This window comes from Coregonus clupeaformis, chromosome 39, assembly GCF_020615455.1.
Source record: "Coregonus clupeaformis isolate EN_2021a chromosome 39, ASM2061545v1, whole genome shotgun sequence".
Lineage (NCBI taxonomy): Eukaryota > Metazoa > Chordata > Actinopteri > Salmoniformes > Salmonidae > Coregonus > Coregonus clupeaformis.
In genome coordinates this window covers 5,099,235-5,121,766 of record NC_059230.1, presented here as the reverse complement: position 1 = coordinate 5,121,766, position 22,532 = coordinate 5,099,235, and the positions used below count along the sequence as shown (strand labels likewise).

General features: G+C 48.1%; 1 protein-coding gene across 2 annotated transcripts in view; it reads left to right on the top strand.

Moving 5' to 3' along the window:
• The window catches only part of LOC121559150 (dachshund homolog 2-like), a 58,558-nt gene that overhangs the window by 20,608 nt on the left and 15,418 nt on the right, over positions 1-22,532 (top strand). For both annotated transcript variants that reach the window (XM_045211762.1, XM_045211761.1), the window contains exons 2-3: positions 17,408-17,508; positions 21,716-21,826. In XM_045211762.1, coding sequence (XP_045067697.1) covers positions 17,408-17,508; positions 21,716-21,826 — 212 coding nt within the window. The remainder of the gene's footprint in view (positions 1-17,407; positions 17,509-21,715; positions 21,827-22,532) is intronic.

The following is a 22,532-nucleotide window of genomic DNA, read 5'->3' as shown; positions in this document are numbered from 1 at the left end:
AAGGCCTGATTCACACAGTCCCCTCTGAACAGTTGATGTTGAGATGTGTCTGTGACTTGAACTCTGTGAAGCAGTTATTTGGGCTGCAATTTCTGAGGCTGGTAACTCTAATGAACTTATCCTCTGCAGCAGAGGTAACTCTGGGTCTTCCATTCCTGTGGCAGTCCTCATGAGAGCCAGTTTCATCATAGCGCTTGATGGTTTTTGCGACTGCACTTGAAGAAACTTTCAAAGTTCTTGAAATGTTTCGTATTGACTGACCTTCATGTCTTAAAGTAATGATGGACTGTCGTTTCTCTTTGCTTATTTGAGCTGTTCTTGCCATAATATGGACTTGGTCTTTTACCAAATAGGGCTATCTTCTGTATACCCCCCCTACCTTGTCACAACACAACTGATTGGCTCAAACGCATTAAGAAGGAAATAATTCCACTAATTAACTTTTAAGAAGGCACACCTGTTAATTGAAATGCATTCCAGGTGACTACCTCATGAAGCTGGTTGAGAGAATGCTAAGCGTGTGCAAAGCTGTCATCAAGGCAAAAGGTGGCTATTTGAAGAATCTCAAATATAAAATATATTTTGATTTGTTTAACACTTTTTTTTGGGTTACTACATGATTTCCATATGTGTTATTTCATAGATTTGATGTCTTCACTATTATTCTACAATGTAAAAATACAGAAAAACCCTTGAATGAGTAGGTGTGTCCAAACTTTTGACTGGTACTGTAAGTATTTAGACCCTTTACTCAGTAATTTTTATTTTGTGTAGATTGATGAGGGGGAAAAAATTATGTAACTCATTTTAGAATAAGGCTGTAACGTAACAAAATGTGGAAAAAGTCAAGGGGTTTGAATACTTTCCGAATGCACTCTGTGTATGTAGGTAGCTGGGTGGGTGGGTAGCTTGGTAGGTAGCTGGGTGGGTGGATAGGTAGCTTGGTATGCTTGGTCGGTAGCTAGGTGGGTGGGTAGGTAGCTTGGTAGGTAGCTGGGTAGCTAGCTGGGTGGGTGGATAGCTTGGTAGGTAGCTGGGTGGGTGGATAGCTTGGTAGGTAGCTGGGTGGGTGGGTAGGTAGCTTGGTAGGTAGCTGGGTAGCTAGCTGGGTGGGTGGATAGCTTGGTAGGTAGCTGGGTGGGTGGATAGCTTGGTAGGTAGCTGGGTGGGTGGGTAGGTAGCTTGGTAGGTAGCTGGGTAGCTAGCTGGGTGGGTGGATAGCTTGGTAGGTAGCTGGGTGGGTGGATAGCTTGGTAGGTAGCTGGGTGGGTGGATAGCTTGGTAGGTAGCTGGGTGGGTGGGTGGGTAGGTAGTGTTTGACCTACTGACAGGTAGTGTGGTACCCTTCACCGCCTGCTGACTGCTGGTGTGGTACCCTTCACCGCCTGCTGACTGCTGGTGTGGTACCCTTCACCGCCTGCTGACTGCTGGTGTGGTACCCTTCACCGCCTGCTGACTGCTGGTGTGGTACCCTTCACCGCCTGCTGACTGCTGGTGTGGTACCCTTCACCGCCTGCTGACTGCTGGTGTGGTACCCTTCACCGCCTGCTGACTGCTGGTGTGGTACCCTTCACCGCCTGCTGACTGCTGGTTTGGTACCCTTCACCGCCTGCTGACTGCTGGTGTGGTACCCTTCACCGCCTGCGTCAGACAGCTCTACTGAATTAGGTTTGGGTCACACTGATGAACCAGTGCCTCTTCCCCCTCAGGAGGCTCAAAAGATTTGGAACCTCAAAAAGTTATACAGCTGCACCACTGAGAGTATCTTGACTGGCTGCGTCACTGGCTGCAAGGTGCTACAGAGGTTAGTGCGTACGGCCCAGTACATCACTTCCTGCCATCCAGGACCTCTATACCAGGCGGTGTCAGAGGTAGGCCCTAAAAATGGTCAAAGACTCCAGCCACCCAAGCCATAGACTGTTCTCTCTGCTACCGCACAGCAAGCGCTTACCGATGCACCAAGTCTGGAACCAACAGGACCCTGAACAGCTTCTACCCCCCAAGCCATAAGACTACTAAATAGTTAGTCCGGGTATCTATTTGGTTAACTATTTAACTATCTGCTTTGACCCTTTTTGCACTAACTCTTTTGACTCTGCTGCTACTGTTAATTATCTGTCACTTTACCCCTACCTATATATACATATCTTCCTCTATTACCTCATATCCTGCACATCGACTCGGTACTGGTACCCCGTGTGTATATAGTCATGTAATCATTACTCATTATGCATTTATTCCTGGTGTGATTAATTTTCTATTTTCTCTCTCTCTCTGTGTATTGTTGGGAAGGGCCCGTAAGTCAGCATTTCACCGATTAGTCTACACCTGTTGTTTATCAACCGTGATGTGAGATGCTACTTGTCTTTCACTCACATTATTTCTCTTCCATTCATCTCTCTCTCTCTCTCTCTCTCTCTCTGTGTGTCTCTCTCTCTCTCTGTCTCTGTCTCTGTCTCTCTGTCGCTCTCTGTCTCTGTCTCTCATTCTCACCCTATTGAACTCAGACAATGAAAAGATTTTAGGTCTCTCTGTGACCCCCCCCCCGCTCCTTTCTGTCTTTCTCTCGGTCTCTCGCCCTGTGACCCCCCTCCTCCTCTCTCTCTCTCTCTGATTTCATGCCCCAGCTGTCTGTCTGTCTCTCTCTCTCTCTCTCTCTCTCTCTCTCTCTCTTCTGATTTCATGCCCCAGCTGTCTCTTTTTCTCTCTCCAGAGTTCTGTCTATCCCTGCAGGCTAACCACTGACAACAATACACCCAGGAATTAATTTGTGCGTGTTGACCCACTTGATGATGACAAAGCATCCAGAACGCATCATGTGTTTGTACATACAGTGGGGAAAAAAAGTATTTAGTCAGCCACCAATTGTGCAAGTTCTCCCGCTTAAAAAGATGAGAGAGGCCTGTAATTTTCATCATAGGTACACGTCAACTATGACAGACAAATTGAGGAAAAAAAATCCAGAAAATCACATTGTAGGATTTTTTATGAATTTATTTGCAAATTATGGTGGAAAATAAGTATTTGGTCACCTACAAACAAGCAAGATTTCTGGCTCTCACAGACCTGTAACTTCTTCTTTAAGAGGCTCCTCTGTCCTCTACTACGTTATCTGTATTAATGGCATCTCTTTGAACTTGTTATCAGTATAAAAGACACCTGTCCACAACCTCAAACAGTCACACTCCAAACTCCACTATGGCCAAGACCAAAGAGCTGTCAAAGGACACCAGAAACAAAATTGTAGACCTGCACCAGGCTGGGAATACTGAATCTGCAATAGGTAAGCAGCTTGGTTTGAAGAAATCAACTGTGGGAGCAATTATTAGGAAATGGAAGACATACAAGACCACTAATAATCTCCCTCGATCTGGGGCTCCACGCAAGATCTCACCCCGTGGGGTCAAAATGATCACAAGAACGGTGAGCAAAAATCCCAGAACCACACGGGGGACCTAGTGAATGACCTGCAGAGAGCTGGGACCAAAGTAACAAAGCCTACCATCAGTAACACACTACGCAGCCAGGGACTCAAATCCTGCAGTGCAAGACGTGTCCCCCTGCTTAAGCCAGTACATGTCCAGGCCCGTCTGAAGTTTGCTAGAGTGCATTTGGATGATCCAGAAGAGGATTGGGAGAATGTCATATGGTCAGATGAAACCAAAATAGAACTTTTTTGGTAAAACTCAACTCGTCGTGTTTGGAGGACAAAGAATGCTGAGTTGCATCCAAAGAACACCATACCTACTGTGAAGCATGGGGGTGGAAACATCATGCTTTGGGGCTGTTTTTCTGCAAAGGGACCAGGACGACTGATCCGTGTAAAGGAAAGAATGAATGGGGCCATGTATCGTAAGATTTTGAGTGAAAACCTCCTTCCATCAGCAAGGGCATTGAAGATGAAACGTGGCTGGGTCTTTCAGCATGACAATGATCCCAAACACACCGCCCGGGCAACGAAGGAGTGGCTTCGTAAGAAGAATTTCAAGGTCCTGGAGTGGCCTAGCCAGTCTCCAGATCTCAACCCCATAGAAAATCTTTGGAGGGAGTTGAAAGTCCGTGTTGCCTAGCGACAGCCCCAAAACATCACTGCTCTAGAGGAGATCTGCATGGAGGAATGGGCCAAAATGCCAGCAACAGTGTGTGAAAACCTTGTGAAGACTTACAGAAAACGTTTGACCTGTCTCATTGCCAACAAAGGGTATATAACAAAGTATTGAGAAACTTTTGTTATTGACCAAATACTTATTTTCCACCATAATTTTTTAATAAATTCATAAAAAATCCTACAATGTGATTTTCTGTATTTTTTTTCCTCATTTTGTCTGTCATAGTTGACGTGTACCTATGATGAAAATTACAGGCCTCTCTCGTCTTTTTAAGTGGGAGAACTTGCACAATTGGTGGCTGACTAAATACTTTTTTCCCCCACTGTATCTCTGTGTGTGTGTGTGTGTGTGTGTGTCCCACGTTTATTTACTTTTGTTTTGGTTGACCTACAAACCCAGCAGAACATTTTTCTTTCTCTTCACCCCTCCCTCCCTCCCTCCCTCCCTCCCTCCCTCCCTCCCTCTCCCCCTTCTACATATCTCCCTTTCACCTCCTTAGCTACCTCCCTCGGTCTATTCCCCCTCTCTCTGTCTCTCTTCAATTCAGACAGACTGTAGATGATATCACCGTGGGGACAGGGGGACTCCGATGTCACAAAGGCTAGTCAGAGTCCGACTGAATGGGAATGTTGTGATGTCACAATGAGTCAGGCATGTCACATTCTATTTCTATGGTCACAGTTGGGGCAACACTACGTTTTAGAAAGCGTTCGTTAAAACAGCATGACCTCATGCATCAGCATTCATATCTGCAAGGAACATTAGATGGAGGGAGGGAGCGAGCGAGAGAGTCCTTGTAATTTGTTGCAATACTGCATGACATAATTCATCATAAAATATTTGCTAGATACATTAGCTGTAGTGTCATATAACTTCCCTCTCCATGAGTAGAACAGTTGTATAAAGAGTTAGCTAACAACTGAAGCCAACGGTTGAAGTGTAATCCTATTTGACAGTAATAGCATATCGCAGTTCAGTGTACATCAGTCCTAATGCTTTATGACACTACTGATAAATAAACCACCTCGTATGTAATAAACCCTCATAACATATAGTAATTATGCCATACATCAAATGGTCATAATCATGTCAGCTACAGTTAGCTTGTTCTTATCTCACTTTATAACTGGCAGACCAGAATGCCAGCCTGCTTCTCTCTCTCTCTCTCTCTCCGCTCTCTCTCGCTCTCTCTCGCTCTCTCTCTCTCGCTCTCTCTCTCTCTCTCTCTCTCTCTCTCACTCTCTCTCTCTCCTCTCATCCTCTCTCTCTCCTCTCTCCTCTCTCTCTCTCTCGCTATATATATATATATCTCTGTCTCTCTCTCCTCTCGCCCTCTTTCTCTCCTCTCTCTCTCTCCTCTCCCTCTCTCTCTCTCTGACTCTCTCTCTCTGTGTGACATCAGGCTTTCTTACTCATCTGTGCACTAAGAATGTGTGTGTTTGTGTGTTCTGTCAGATGTGTTTTTAATGATTGATGGGACATGTTATGATTCCTGTGAAAACTGAAATTAGTTATGTTTCTGAGTGTGTAATTGTCATTCTGGTGAAAGCCGTAATGACTGTGTCTGGGAAAGTAGTATGTGTTCACCCTGGTTCTCCTGCTTTTTCTCTCTCTCTCCTCTCTGTCTCTCTCTCTCTGTCTCCCTCTTTCCCCCCCTTCCCTTTTCACCCCCTCTCTCTCTTTCTCAATCTCCCTCCCGCTTTCCCTCTCTTGCTCTATCGCGCTCTCCCTCTCTCTCTATGACATTACTGTCAGGCTTAGAGACATAGCTGTTTCTGTTGACTCTGCGCTTCACACACACACACTCCAGCTGTTTTATTGGATTGCAGGTGTCCTCTGTTCGCCCCACTTCTTTGACAAAGAGGGAGAGCAAGGGGGAGGGAGAGAGAGAGAGGGGAGAGGAAGGAGAGATATGGAAAGAGAGGAGGGGGAGAGGAAGAGAGATGGGGAGAGAGGATGGAGAGAGAAAGAGGGGAGAGGAAGAGAGATGGAGAGAGGATGGAGAGAGAGAGAGGGGAGAAGATGGAGAGTTGGAGAGGAGGATGGAGAGATAGAGAGAGAGATGTTGTTTCAGGAGGAAAGGGAAGAATAGAATAAAGAGGGATGGAGGAGGAAGGGTGTCCTTGGGGTGACAGGAGCGATCACCACATTTACATTACGAGAGAGAGGGGATGGAGGGATGGTGAGGAGGGGGCTGGGAGGGAGAGTATGAGGGATGGTGAGGAGGGGGGCTGGGAGGGAGAGTGAGTATGAGGGATGGTGAGGAGGGGGGGCTGGGAGGGAGAGTGAGTATGAGGGATGGTGAGGAGGGGGCTGGGAGGGAGAGTATGAGGGATGGTGAGGAGGGGGGCTGGGAGGGGAGAGTATGAGGGATGGTGAGGAGGGGGGGCTGGGAGGGAGAGTATGAGGGATGGTGAGGAGGGGGGCTGGGAGGGAGAGAGAGTATGAGGGATGGGTGAGGAGGGGGGGGCTGGGAGGAGAGAGAGTATGAGGGATGGTGAGGAAGGGGGGCTGGGAGGGAGAGTATGAGGGATGGTGAGGAGGGGGGCTGGGAGGGAGAGTATGAGGGATGGTGAGGGAGGGGGGGCTGGGAGGGAGAGTAGAGGGATGGTGAGGAGGGGGGCTGGGAGGGAGAGTGAGGGATGGTGAGGAGGGGGGGCTGGGAGAGTGAGTATGAGGGGGAGGGGGGGCTGGGAGGGAGAGTATGAGGGATGGTGAGGAAGGGGGGCTGGGAGGGAGAGTATGAGGGATGGTGAGGAGGGGGGGCTGGGAGAGTGAGTATGAGGGATGGTGAGGAGGGGGGGGGGGCTGGGAGGGAGAGTATGAGGGATGGTGAGGAGGGGGGGGCTGGGAGGGAGAGTATGAGGGATGGTGAGGAGGGGGGCTGGGAGAGTGAGTATGAGGGATGGTGAGGAGGGGGGGCTGGGAGGGAGAGTATGAGGGATGGTGAGGAGGGGGCTGGGAGGGAGAGTAGGAGGGATGGTGAGGAGGGGGGGGCTGGGAGAGTGAGTATGAGGGATGGTGAGGAGGGGGGGGCTGGGAGGGAGAGTATGAGGGATGGTGAGGAGGGGGCTGGGAGGGAGAGTATGAGGGATGGTGAGGAGGGGGGGCCTGGGAGGAGAGTAGAGGGATGGTGAGGAGGGGGGGGCTGGGAGGGAGAGTATGAGGGATGGTGAGGAGGGGGGGCTGGGAGGGAGAGTATGAGGGATGGTGAGGAGGGGGGGCTGGGAGGGAGAGTATGAGGGATGGTGAGGAGGGGGGGCTGGGAGGGAGAGTATGAGGGATGGTGAGGAGGGGGGGCTGGGAGGGAGAGGACTGGGGAAAGATTCAACCAGTCAGCTGATTTAATAGACATCAGGAATGTGTTGAACTCAAACTTTCATCAACTCTCTCGCATTTTCTTTCTCACACACACACACACACACACACACACACACACACACACACACACACACACACACACACACACACACGTGTGAAGATGTTTGTTTTTGTCATGGCTTAAAGCATCAATACCTGGTAAACCCACACACCCACACGGTAACCCACACGGTAACCACATTGCCCAGTTTTACAGACAGTCAGTGGTTCATGATTTAATATTTAATCAAACGAGGTTAAATATTCAGGAGTGTTTTTGTCCCTGCTCTGCACCTGTCTGGAGAAAGGAGGGAGGGAGTGGAAGAGAGGAATGGATGGAAGGAGAGAGGGGAGGAGAGAGGGGAGGGGAGGAGAGAGGGGAGGAGAGAGGGGAGGAGAGAGGGGAGGAGAGAGGGGAGGAGTGAGGGGAGGAGAGGGATGGATGTTTATTTTCCTCTTGGCTGCCGTTCCGTAGAACACTCCTTTTGAGTGAGTGAGTGAGTGAGTGAGACTTAAATCAATAAGATGTCAAATCCCATTGGAGCGTACAATGACATCATCATAAAGGAGGGAAGAAAGGGGGATCTGTTGTTTCTGTGATATTAGAGACCTGTTGTTTCTGTGAGAATAGAGACCTGTTGTTTCTGTGATATTAGAGACCTGTTGTTTCTGTGATATTAGAGACCTGTTGTTTCTGAGATATTAGAGACCTGTTGTTTCTGAGATATTAGAGACCTGTTGTTTCTGTGATATTAGAGACCTGTTGTTTCTGAGATATTAGAGACCTGTTGTTTCTGTGATATTAGAGACCTGTTGTTTCTGAGATATTAGAGACCTGTTGTTTCTGTGATATTAGAGACCTGTTGTTTCTGAGATATTAGAGACCTGTTGTTTCTGAGATATTAGAGACCTGTTGTTTCTGAGATATTAGAGACCTGTTGTTTCTGTGATATTAGAGACCTGTTGTTTCTGAGATATTAGAGACCTGTTGTTTCTGTGAGAATAGAGACCTGTTGTTTCTGAGATATTAGAGACCTGTTGTTTCTGAGATATTAGAGACCTGTTGTTTCTGAGATATTAGAGACCTGTTGTTTCTGTGATATTAGAGACCTGTTGTTTCTGAGAGAATAGAGACCTGTTGTTTCTGAGATATTAGAGACCTGTTGTTTCTGTGAGAATAGAGACCTGTTGTTTCTGAGATATTAGAGACCTGTTGTTTCTGAGATATTAGAGACCTGTTGTTTCTGAGAGAATAGAGACCTGTTGTTTCTGAGAGAATAGAGACCTGTTGTTTCTGAGAGAATAGAGACCTGTTGTTTCTGAGATATTAGAGACCTGTTGTTTCTGTGATATTAGAGACCTGTTGTTTCTGAGAGAGGGCTCTTAATCTAACAGAAGGGATATTGACCCTCTGCCCTCTTCACTCTCTCTCCCTCCTCTCTTTTGTTATTGACTTTTCCATGGAATGATAAACTACCCTGCTGCTTTTTGTGTGTGTCTGCCCCTCTGTGCCAAATAAGTTTGTCAAGCAGGTTAGTGGAGAGTCCGTGAATCACTAAAGCTTTCCATGCCACCATGGGATCGGGTGTGTGTGTGTGTGTGTGTGTGTGTGTGTGTGTGTGTGGAAAGGTTGCTATATGCTGATCATTCATCCCTGTCAATGGGTCCTCTCTCTCTCTATGTTACTGCTGCGGTCATTACTGTAGAACGAAGAGGTGGACACATACACAGGGGAGAGGCTAGAGTCTCAGTAGGATAGCTGTAACGGATGGTTCTCCAAAGTCAGAGAGAGAGTCTCCTCTCATTCTTTTGTGTCTTTATTTATTTATTTATTTTATTTATTTATTTTATTTCACCTTTTTATTTAACCAGGGGGAGGAGACAAAGACGGGGGGGGAGGAGACAAAGACGGGGGGAGGAGACAAAGACGGGGGGGAGGAGACAAAGACGGGGGGGAGGAGACAAAGACGGGGGGGAGGAGACAAAGACGGGGGGGAGGAGACTGTCTGTTTTTTCTGACAGGGAATTATTTGTCAAATAAGGAGCTTTGAGAGACAAGACACACATCATGTATTTATTTTGTATTTATTTAACCTTTTATTTAAGCCAGTTGAGAACAAGTTCTCATTTACAACTGCGACAAAAGCAGTGCGATAAAAACAACAACAACAACAGAGTTACATATGGGGTAAACAAAAAACGTACAGTCAATAACACAATAGAAAATAGAAAATCTATATACAGTGTGTGCAAATGTAGTAAGTTATGGAGGTAAGGCAATAAATAGGCCATAGTGCAAAATAATTACAATTTAGTATTAACACTGGAGTGATAGATGTGCAAGAGATGATGTGCAAATAGAGATACTGGGGTGCAAATGAGCAAAATAAATAACAATGTAAATAACAACATGGGGATGAGGTAGTTGGGTGGGCTAATTACAGATGGGCTGTGTACAGGTGCAGTGATCGGTAAGCTGCTCTGACAACTGACGCTTAAAGTTAGTGAGGGAGATAAGAGTCTCCAGCTTCAGAGATTTTTGCAATTCGTTCCAGTCATTGGCAGCAGAGAACTGGAAGGAATGGCGGCCAAAGGAGGTGTTGGCTTTGGGGATGACCAGTGGGATATACAGTGGGGGAAAAAAGTATTTAGTCAGCCACCAATTGTGCAAGTTCTCCCACTTAAAAAGATGAGAGAGGCCTGTAATTTTCATCATAGGTACACGTCAACTATGACAGACAAAATGAGAAATAAAATTCCAGAAAATCACATAGTAGGATTTTTAATGAATTTATTGGCAAATTATGGTGGAAAATAAGTATTTGGTCAATAACAAAAGTTTCTCAATAATTGTTATATACCCTTTGTTGGCAATGACACAGGTCAAACGTTTTCTGAAAGTCTTCACAAGGTTTTCACACACTGTTGCTGGTATTTTGGCCCATTCCTCCATGCAGATCTCCTCTAGAGCAGTGATGTTTTGGGGCTGTCGCTGGGCAACACGGACTTTCAACTCCCTCCAAAGATTTTCTATGGGGTTGAGATCTGGAGACTGGCTAGGCCCCTCCAGGACCTTGAAATGCTTCTTACGAAGCCACTCCTTCGTTGCCCGGGCGGTGTGTTTGGGAACATTGTCATGCTGAAAGACCGAGCCACGTTTAATCTTCAATGCCCTTGCTGATGGAAGGAGGTTTTCACTCAAAATCTCACGATACATGGCCCCATTCATTCTTTCCTTTACACGGATCAGTCGTCCTGGTCCCTTTGCAGAAAAACAGCCCCAAAGCATGATGTTTCCACCCCCATGCTTCACAGTAGGTATGGTGCAACTCAGCATTCTTTGTCCTCCAAACACGACAAGTTGAGTTTTTTCGTTTGTTAAGTCTAATGACACTGCTGGTCCTGCTCACACTGCCCTACCCTATGCTTTGACTTCTTTCTCCCCTCTCTCTCCAGATAATATCCTGCGACTTGTGACTGCAGGCCGCCCAACAACCTGCCCGCTTGACCCCATCCCCTCCTCCCTTCTCCAGACCATCTCCGGTGACCTTCTCCCCTACCTCACCTCGCTGATCAACTCATCCTTGACCGCTGGCCATGTCCCTTCCGTCTTCAAGAGAGCGAGAGTTGCTCCCCTTCTCAAAAACCAACACTCGACCCCACTGATGTCAACAACTACAGACCAGTATCCCTTCTTTCTTTTCTTTCCAAAACTATTGAGCGTGCCGTCTTTAGCCAACTCTCTTGCTATCTCTCTCAGAATGACCTTCTTGATCCAAACCAATCAGGTTTCAGGACTGGTCATTCAACTGAGACTGCTCTTCTCTGTGTCACGGAGACTCTCCGCACTGCTAAAGCTAACTCTCTCTCCTCTGCTCTTGTCCTTCTAGACCTGTCTGCTGCCTTTGATACTGTGAACCATCAGATCCTCCTCTCCACCCTCTCCGAGCTGGGCATCTCCGGCGCGGCTCACTCCTGGATTGCGTCCTACCTGACCGGTCGCTCCTACCAAGTGGCGTGGCGAGAAGCTGTCTCCGCACCACGTGCTCTCACCACTGGTGTCCCCAGGGCTCAGTTCTAGGCCCTCTCCTTTTCTCCCTATACACCAAGTCACTTGGCTCTGTCATATCCTCACATGGCCTTTCCTATCATTGCTACGCTGACGATACACAACTAATCTTCTCCTTTCCCCCCTTCTGATAACCAGGTGGCGAATCGCATCTCTGCATGTCTGGCAGACATATCAGTATGGATGACGGATCACCACCTCAAGCTGAACCCCTGGCAAGACGGAGCTGCTCTTCCTCCCGGGAAGGACTGCCCGTTCCATGATCTCGCCATCACGGTTGACAACTCCGCTGTGTCCTCCTCCCAGAGTGCGAAGAGCCTAGGCGTGACCCTGGACAACACCCTGTCGTTCTCCGCCAACATCAAGGCGGTGACCCGCTCCTGCAGGTTCATGCTCTACAACATTCGGAGAGTACGACCCTGCCTTACACAGGAAGCGGCACAGGTCCTAATCCAGGCACTTGTCATCTCCCGTCTGGACTACTGCAACTTCGCTGTTGGCTGGCCTCCCTGCCTGTGCCATTAAACCCCTACAACTCATCCAGAATGCCGCAGCCCGTCTGGTGTTCAACCTTCCCAAGTTCTCTCACGTCACCCCCTCCTCCGCACACTCCACTGGCTTCCAGTTGAAGCTCGCATCCGCTACAAGACCATGGTGCTTGCCTATGGAGCAGTGAGGGGAACGGCACCTCTGTACCTTCAGGCTCTGATCAGTCCCTACACCCAAACGAGGGCATTGCGTTCATCCACCTCTGGCCTGCTGGCTCCCTTCCTCTGCGGAAGCATAGCTCCCGCTCAGCCCAGTCAAAACTGTTCGCTGCTCTGGCACCCCAATGGTGGAACAAGCTCCCTCACGACGCCAGGACAGCGGAGTCACTCTCCACCTTCCGGAGACATTTGAAACCCCACCTCTTTAAGGAATACCTGGGATAGGATAAAGTAATCCTTCTAACCCCCCAAACTGTAAAGTGGTTATCCCACTGGCTATAGGGTGAACGCACCAATTTGTGAGTCGCTCTGGCTAAGAGCGTCTGCTAAATGACGTTAATGTGCCCTTGAGCAAGGCACTTAACCCTAATTGCTCCTGTAAGTCGCTCTGGATAAGAGCGTCTGCTAAATGACTAAAATGTAAATGTAAATGTACCAAAAAGTTATATTTTGGTTTCATCTGACCATATGGCATTCTCCCAATCCTCTTCTGGATCATCCAAATGCACTCTAAGCAAACTTCAGACGGGCCTGGACATGTACTGGCTTAAGCAGGGGGACACGTCTGGCACTGCAGGATTTGATTCCCTGGCGGCGTAGTGTGTTACTGATGGTAGGCTTTGTTACTTTGGTCCCAGCTCTCTGCAGGTCATTCACTAGGTCCCCCCGTGTGGTTCTGGGATTTTTGCTCACCGTTCTTGTGATCATTTTGACACCATGGGGTGAGAACTTGCGTGGAGCCCCAGATCGAGGGAGATTATCAGTGGTCTTGTATGTCTTCCATTTCCTAATAATTGCTCCCACAGTTGATTTCTTCAAACCAAGCTGCTTACCTATTGCAGATTCAGTCTTCCCAGCCTGGTGCAGGTCTACAATTTTGTTTCTGGTGTCCTTTGACAGCTCTTTGGTCTTGGCCATAGTGGAGTTTGGAGTGTGACTGTTTGAGGTTGTGGACAGGTGTCTTTTATACTGATAACAAGTTCAAACAGGTGCCATTAATACAGGTAATGAGTGGAGGACAGAGGAGCCTCTTAAAGAAGAAGTTACAGGTCTGTTAGAGCCAGAAATCTTGCTTGTTTGTAGGTGACCAAATACTTATTTTCCACCATCATTTGCAAATAAATTCATTAAAAATCCTACAATGTGATTTTCTGGATTTTTTTTCCTCAATTTGTCTGTCATAGTTGACTTGTACCTATGATGAAAATTACAGGCCTCTCTCATCTTTTTAAGTGGGAGAACTTGCACAATTGGTGGCTGACTAAATACTTTTTTCCCCCACTGTACCTGCTGGAGCGCATACTACGGGTGGGTGTTGCTGTTGCTATGGTGACCAATGAGCTAAGATAAGGCAGGGATTTGCCTAGAAGTGATTTATAGATGACCTGGAGCCAGCCAACAAGAGCGTACAGGTCACAACGGTGGGTAGTATATGGGGCTTTGGTGACAAAACGGATGGCACTGTGATAGACTACATCCAATTTGCTGAGTTGAGTGTTGGAAGCTATTTTGTAAATGACATCGCCGAAGTCAAGGATCGGTAGGATAGTCAGTTTTACGAGGGCATGTTTAGCAGCATGAGTGAAGGAGGCTTTGTTGCGAAACAGGAAGCCAATTCTAGATTTAACTTTTGGATTGGAGATGCTTAATGTGAGTCTGGAAGGAGAGTTTACAGTCTAACCAGACACCTAGGTATTTGTAGTTGTCCACATATTCAAGTCAGACCCGCCGAGAGCAGTTGGAGGCCACAGAAGGAGTGTTGTATGGCATTGAAGCTCGTTTGGAGGTTTGTTAACACAGTGTCCAATGAAGGGCCAGATGTATACAAAATGGTGTCGTCTGCGTAGAGGTGGATCTGAGAGTCACCAGCAGCAAGAGCGACATCATTGATATACACAGAGAATAGAGTCGGCCCGAGAATTGAACCCTGTGGCACCCCCCATAGACTGCCAGAGGTCCAGACAACAGGCCCTCCGATTTGACACATTGAACTCTATCTGAAAAGTAGTTGGTGAACCAGGCGAGGCAGTCAGTTGAGAAACCAAGGCTATTTAGTCTGCCAATAAGAATGCAGTGATTGACAGAGTCAAAAGCCTTGGCCAGGTCGATGAAGACAGCTGCACAGTACTGTCTTTTATCAATTGCGGTTATTATATCATTTAGGACCTTGAGCGTGGCTGAGGTGCACCCATGACCAGCTCGGAAACCAGATTGCATAGCGGAGAAGGTACGATGGGATTCGAAGTGGTCAGTGATCTGTTTGTTAACTTGGCCTTCAAATACTTTCGAAAGGCAGGGTAGGATGGATATAGGTCTGTAACAGTTTGGATCTAGAGTGTCACCCCCTTTGAAGAGGGGGATGACCACGGCAGCTTTCCAATCTCTGGGGATCTCAGACGATACGAGAGGTTGAACAGGCTAGTAATTGTGGTTGCGACAATTTCGGAGGCTAATTTTAGAAAAGAAAGGGTCCAGATTGTCTAGTCCAGCTGATTTGTAGGGTTCCAGATTTTGCAGCTCTTTCAGGACATCAGCTGTCTGAATTTGGGTGAAGGAGAAGCGGGCGGGCCATGGGCAAGTTGCAGCGCAGGGTGCAGAGCTGGTGGCCGGGGTAGGGGTAGCCAGGTGGAAAGGATGGCCAGCCGTAGCAAAATGGTTATTGAAATTCTCGATTATCGTAGATTTATCGGTGGTGACAGTGTTTCCTAGCCTCAGTGCAGTGGGTAGCTGGGAGGAGGTGCTTTTATTCTCCATGGACTTTACAGTGTCCCACATTTTTTTGGAGTTAGTGCTACAGGTTGAAAAAGCTAGCCTTTGCTTTCCTAACTGATTGTGTATATTGGTTCCTGACTTCCCTGAAAAGTTGCATATCGTGGGGGCTGTTCGATGCTAATGCAGTACGCCACAGGATGTTTTTGTGCTGGTCAAGGGCAGTCAAGTCTGGGGTGAACCAGGGGCTTTATCTGTTCTTAGTTCTGGATTTTTTGAATGGGGCATGCTTATTTAAGTTGGAGAGGAAAGCACTTTTGAAGAACATCCAGGCATCCTCTACTGACGGAATGAGGTCAATATCCATCCAGGATACCCGGGCCAGGTCAATTAGGAAGGCCTGCTCGCTGAAGTGTTTTAGGGAGCGTTTGACAGTGATGAGGAGTGGTTTGACCGCGGACCCATTACGGACGCAGGCAATGAGGCAGTGATCGCTGAGATCCTGGTTGAAGCCAGCGGAGGTGCATTTAGAGGGTAAATGAGTCAGGATGATATCTATGAGGGTGCCCATGTTTACGGATTTAGGGTTGTACCTGGTAGGTTCCTGGATAATTTGTGTGAGATTGAGGGCATCTAGTTTAGATTGTAGGACGGCCGGGGTGTTAAGCATATTCCAGTTTAGGTCACCAAGCAGTACGAACTCTGAGGATAGATGGGGGGCAAGCAATTCACATATGGTGTCAGTGGCACAACTGTGGGCTGAGGGGGGTCTGTAGCAAGCGGAAACAGTGAGAGACTTATTTCTGTTTGGCCACAGACCTGGATAGTATGATCGAGCTCTGCAGGCTATCTCTACAGTAGATTGCAACTCCGCCCCCTTTGGCAGTTCTATCTAGACGGAAAATGTTATAGTTCGGGATGGAAATTTCTGAATTTTTGGTGGCCTTCCTAAGCCAGGATTCAGACACTGCTAGAACATCAGGGTTGGCAGAGTGTGCTAACGCAGTGAATAACTCAAACTTGGGGAGGAGGCTGCTGATGTTAACATGCAAGAAACCAAGGATTTTACGGTTACAAAAGTAAACAAATGATAGCGCCTGGGGAGTAGGAGTGATACTGGGGGCTACAGGGCCTGGGTTAACCTCTACATCACCAGAGGAACAGAGGAGGAATAGAATAAGGATACGGCTAAAGGCTTTAAGAACTGGTCTTCTAGTGTGTTGGGTACAGAGAATAAACAGGGCCGATTTCCGGGCATTGTAGAATAGATTCAGGGCATTATGTATAGACAAGGATATGGAAGGATATGAGGACAGTGCAGGTACACCTAAGCGTTGGGTAACGATGAAAGCGAGAGCATCACTGGAGGCACCGATTGAGCTGGTCTCCGCGTGTATGGGGGGTGGGACAAAGAAGCTATCTGAGGCAGGTTGAGCGGGACTGGGGGCTTTACAGTGAAATATTACAATAACAACTAACCCAAACAGCAATAGGCTAGGCATATTGACATGGGAGAGAGGCATAACGCAATCCCAGGTGTTATTCGAGAGGGCTAAGACAACAACTGGTAATGGCGACGAAAGTTTGGGCTGAGGCTAAACAGATAAACAGGATGGGGTACCGTGTAAAGGAACATAAGGTCCAGTGAACAGCAATAGGTAAGTCCGGGAGCAGTTTCGTAGGCTGCTACAGCACAGGCGAGCAGGAGGCACGGCTGTTGATTGTGCATGCTAGCGGGCCGGGGCTAGCAGATGGATCATCGTGGTCGTCGCAACGGGAAGCCTGTTGAAACCACATCAGACGATTACGTCGGCAGACCAGTCGTGATGGATCGGCGGGGCTCCGTGTCGACACTAGGAGGTCCCGTCTTGTTGACAGAGAGGCGGATAGCCGGGAGATGGGCCTGGCTCGAGGCTAGCTCAAGGCTAACTGGTGCTAGCTTTGGGACAAGTGGTGATTAGCCAACAACAACAGCCATTTGGTTGCAGCTAGCTAGTTGTGATGATCCGGTGTTAAGGTCCAGTGATTCAGTGATTCCGGCAGAAAATCCTAAATGCTCTGGGTCGATAGCACGCTGTGCAGACTGTCCGATAATTGTCCAGGCTAGAGCTGGCTGGTAGGTAGTGCAGGCCACGGACAGTGGTGAAGACCGCTAACGGTGGCTAATAGCAAGTAGCTAGTTAGCTGGCTAGCTGGCTAGTTTCAGCCGTGGGTTCTTGATAAAAAAGTATGAAGAAATAATAGAATCCGTTCCACATTGGGTGAGGCGGGTTGCAGGAAAGTAAATTTAGTTAAGGATGGAAAGTGAGAGAGAAATATATACGAAAAAGACAAAAAAAACAAGAAAACTGCCTATTTACACGAGGACACAACATAATACACGACCGCACTGCTATGCCATCTTAGATATAGCCGTTACCTCAAATTCTCTCCCCTTCTCCCCCGTCGCTCAGCTCTCGTCCGGGCCGCCCTCCGAAGCGCTCTGTTGGGGGAGGGATTCAGGAAAGCTCCAGTCTTCACGGCCTACTGTCACCTGGAATGCTCTCTCACACAGGTAAGATACAGGGAGGGTGGGTGTGTGGTAATGAGTGATTGTGCTTTCCCTGGCTTCTTTTTTTATTTATTTTATTTTATTTAACCTTTTATTTAACTAGGCAAGTCAGTTAAGAACAAATTCTTATTTACAATGACTTCCTACACCGGCCAAACCCGGACGACGCTGGGCCAATTGTGCGCCGCCCTATGGGACTGCCAATCACGGCCGGTTGTGATACAGCCTGGAATCGAACCAGGGCGGTCTGTAGTGACGCCTCAAGCACTGAGATGCAGTGCCTTAGACCGCTGCGCCACTCGGGAGCCCATGTTCAGCAGAAAATAGAACATGATGAAACACACTCCTGATGTTCCTCTTTCTGGCCTGTCATCATTAGTATGCGTAGTTTCGTGCTTAGACCCATATGTCACTACTGAACTGTTTTATTTATCACACACACATACACATTGCTATCTCTGAGTGGATTTATATCTCTTTAGGGTGAAAGGAGAAAGTGCGCAACATAAATGGAGGGGGAGAGAGAAGAATAAGGGAGGGAAGAGAGCGAGAGGGAAGAGACAGGGACAAAGAGGTGAAGAGAGAGTGAGAGATACAGAGAGAGGAAGGGATGGAGGGACAAACAGATGGAGGAGAGACCCTAGAGACATGTCATTCATCACAGCAACATGAGGAGCTCCATTACACAATGAGTGTGTGTCCTCCTCCTCTTCACACACACTCTCTCTCTCTCTGTCTGTCTCTGTCTCTCTGTCCCTCTCTCATATATACAATAACTCCTATATGGACACAGATGAAGGGAGAGATTGGAAACAAGTGGTTGACACACATTCTGAAATGTGAGAATGTGTTTATTGTTAGTTATGTTTATTTTTAATCTCTTGTCGAGAGAGAGAGAGAGAGAGAACACTGAGTTTTGCTCAGCTTTTCGCTTTAGCATGTCACATTCCGGCCATTCCGCGTCCATGGAAATGCTGGTTGTCGGTAGTGACATGTGGTTGTTTACAGCCTGGCGTCATGACGACAGCTGTTAATCATCATGTTAAACAATGAAAGAGCAGAAAGTGGACGAGATATAGGACGAAGTTGGTGAGGGGAGAAAGGAGGATAGGAGGAAGTATGGAGGAAGTTGGTGAGGGGATAAAGGAGGATAGGAGGAAGTTGGTGAGGGGATAATAATAGAGATGAAAAGTAGAGAATGTTTAATTGAAGCGAAAGACGAAGAAAGTAAATATGAGGAGAGTAAGGATAGAGGACAGTTTAACTCTGTGTTGTGTGTCGGTTCCTCTTTAACCAGGGTGCTACGATCCTCATTTGACTTGTTAATTGCACTTCAGTTTCTCTGCTCAATAGGCTGCATTGTAACACACACACACACACTGGTTACAGATGAAGTGTTCTCAATCAGGTCCTCTTCAGAGTGCTCATCTAAGGGTCCTTATATGCACCTGCACTGGAGGGAGGGAGGGAGAGCAGCCAGATCGCTCAAGATTGCCTTCGAAATTGGACGTCTGTCCATTTCCTGAGGATGTTGGGTAATGCCTTCAAGAGAGGGAGTGGGAGAGGGAGACAGATGCAGAGAGGGAGGGGTGAGGAAGGAGAGATTGTGAGAGAGAGGGGAGATGCAGAGAGGTTTAGTCAATAGAAAGTGTTTTGAGAGAAGGAGCAAGACAGGGACACACTGAGACACACACACACTGAGACACACACTGAGACACACACACACACTGAGACACACACACACTGACGCACACTGAGACACAAACACACACTGAGACACACTGAGACACACACACACACACAGAGACACACACACACACACACACACGTCTTTTGATACCATCTTTCAATCAGTCAGTAATTCCTCAGGGTTCTGTGGTTGCTATTAGCGACACGGTCAATGACCAGTATCCGTGGACATAGCAGAGAGGCATCAATCTCTGTGTGTGTGTGTGTGTGTGTGTGTGTGTGTGAGATCTCTATGATGATGGTGAATCCTGTTGTGTCTCTGACCTCCCATTGATCTCCTCTGGTTGCAGCACAACTGAAGCGGAACGGGCACTCTGACCGTGTGTGTGTGTGTGTGTGAGAGAGAGCGAGAAACCGACCGACCGAGAGGGAGACATACCTAGACAGACAGACAAACCGAGGGAGAGACAGACAGACAGACCGAGAGACAGACAGACAGACAGACAGACCGAGAGAGAGACAGACAGACAGACAGACAGACAGACAGATGGAGAGACACAGACAGACAGACGGAGAGAGACAGACCGACCGAGACAGACAGACAGACGGAGAGAGACAGACCGACCGAGAGAGAGAGACAGACCGACCGAGAGAGACAGACACAGACAGACAGACCGACCAACCGAGAGAGAGACAGACACAGACAGACCGACCAACCGAGAGAGACAGACAGACCGAGAAAGAGAGACAGACACAGACAGATCGACCGGCGAAGAGAGCGAGAGAGAGACAGACAGACAGACTGACAGACAGAAACCAACCGAGAGAGACAGATGGACTAAGAGACCGACAGACAGATGGACCGAGAGACCGACAGACAGACGGACTGAGACAGACGGAGACCGACAGAGACCGACCGACAGAGACAGACAGACACCGACAGACAGAGAGAGAGAGAGAAACCAACAGACAGAGACAGACAGACCGAGAGAGAGAAACCGACAGACAGAGACAGACAGACCGAGAGAGAGAGAGAGAAACCGACAGAGACAGACAGACAGACACCGACAGACAGAGAGAGAGAGAAACCGACAGACAGAGAGAGAGAAACCGACAGACAGAGAGAGAGAAACCGACAGACAGAGAGAGAGAAACCGACAGACAGAGAGAGAGAAACCGACAGTCAGTGAAACCGACAGACAGAGACATAGACAGACAGACACCGACAGACAGACAGACAGACAGACACCGACAGACAGACAGACAGACAGACACCGACAGACAGACAGACACCGACAGACAGACAGACAGACAGACAGACAGACAGACAGACAGACAGACAGACAGACAGACAGACAGACAGACAGACAGACACCGACAGACAGACACCGACAGACAGACAGACACCGACAGACAGACAGACACCGACAGACAGACAGACAGACACCGACAGACAGACAGACACCGACAGACAGACAGACACCGACAGACAGACAGACACCGACAGACAGACAGAAACCGACAGACAGAGAGAGAGAGAAACCGACAGACAGACAGAGAGAGAGAGAAACCGACAGACAGACAGAGAGAGAGAGAAACCGACAGACAGACCGAGAGAGAGAGAGACAGACCGAGAGAGAGAGACAGACTGAGAGAGAGAGTGAGACAGAAAGAGAGAGAGAGACAGGCAGACAGACCTAGAGAGACAGGCAGACAGACAGACTGACTGAGAGAGACAGACAGACTGACCGAGAGAGACAGACAGACTGACCGAGAGAGACAGACAGACTGACCGAGAGAGACAGACAGACGGACCGAGAGAGACAGACAGACTGACCGAGAGAGACAGACAGACTGACCGAGAGAGACAGACAGACTGACCGAGAGAGACAGACAGACTGACCGAGAGAGACAGACAGACTGACCGAGAGAGACAGACAGACTGACCGAGAGAGACAGACAGACTGACCGAGAGAGACAGACAGACTGACCGAGAGAGACAGACAGACTGACCGAGAGAGACAGACAGACTGAGAGAGACAGACAGACCGAGAGAGACAGACAGACCGAGAGAGACAGACAGACCGAGAGAGACAGACAGACAGACAGACAGACAGACAGACAGACAGACAGACAGACAGACAGACAGACAGACAGACAGACAGAGAAACCGACAGACAGAGAGAGAGAGAGAGAGAAACCGAGAGAGAGAGAAACCGACAGAGAGAGAGAAACCGACAGACAGAGAGAGAGAAACCGACAGACAGAGAGAGAGAAACCGACAGACAGAGAGAGAAACCGACAGACAGAGACAGACAGACAGACAGACAGACAGACAGACAGACAGACAGACAGACAGACAGACAGACAGACAGACAGACAGACAGACAGACAGAGAGAGAGAGAGAGTCAGACAGACCGAGAGAGAGTCAGACAGACAGACAGACAGAGACTGATGATGATGATGATGGTAGTGGTGGTGATGGTGATGATGATGATGATGTGTGTGTGGTTTTAACAGCAGCAGCCATGGCAGAGCTTCAGAAGATGAAGATGATGATGATGCAGGGGTGCGGAGCCAACGGTCACAATGGGAACAAGTCAGACAATGAAGACATGCCCTCTAATACAGGTACACGCGCATGCATACAGAGATCTGATCAAAGCCAAGGCTGTATTGATGCATATCGATCTGGAGAATGGAGGAGATTGAAGTGTGTGTGAACATTACGTAAACTCTTTCCATAAACCCCCCACAGTGTGTTTAGGAGCCGACTGTCAGTGCAGTTAAATGCTGCCATATGAACACCTTGAAGCACCAACTCCTGTAATGCTGGGAATGGCAGACTCACACTTAAACATGTTTTTATAGCTTTAACTAGTTTTATTGTGGTACATTTTCCTACAGTAGGTATTCTGTGTGTGTGTGTGTGTGTGTGTGTGTGTGTGTGTGTGTGTGTTCGTGCTCCATGGTTGGGAAAAGGCCTGTACATGACAGCTGGGTCTCATTAAACAAGGGAAGAGAAACAGATGGACAGATGTTATCTCTCTCTCTCTCTCTCTCTCTCTCTCCATTTCTCATCCACTCTTTCGGTCTCCCTCTCTTTCTCTCTCTCCCTTACTGAATCGCACACTTGCTCCTCTCTCTCTCTCTCTCTCTCTCTCTCTCTCTCTCTCTCTCTCTCTCTCTCTCTCTCTCTCTCTCTCTCTCTCTCTCTCTCTCTCTCTCTCTCTCCCTCTCTCTCTCTTAGTGTTAGTGTTGTTATTCATCCTATTTCTCTCTCCCTCTACTTTCCCCCTCTTTTCTTCCTCCCTCAATACATTCTGTCATGGTTCTG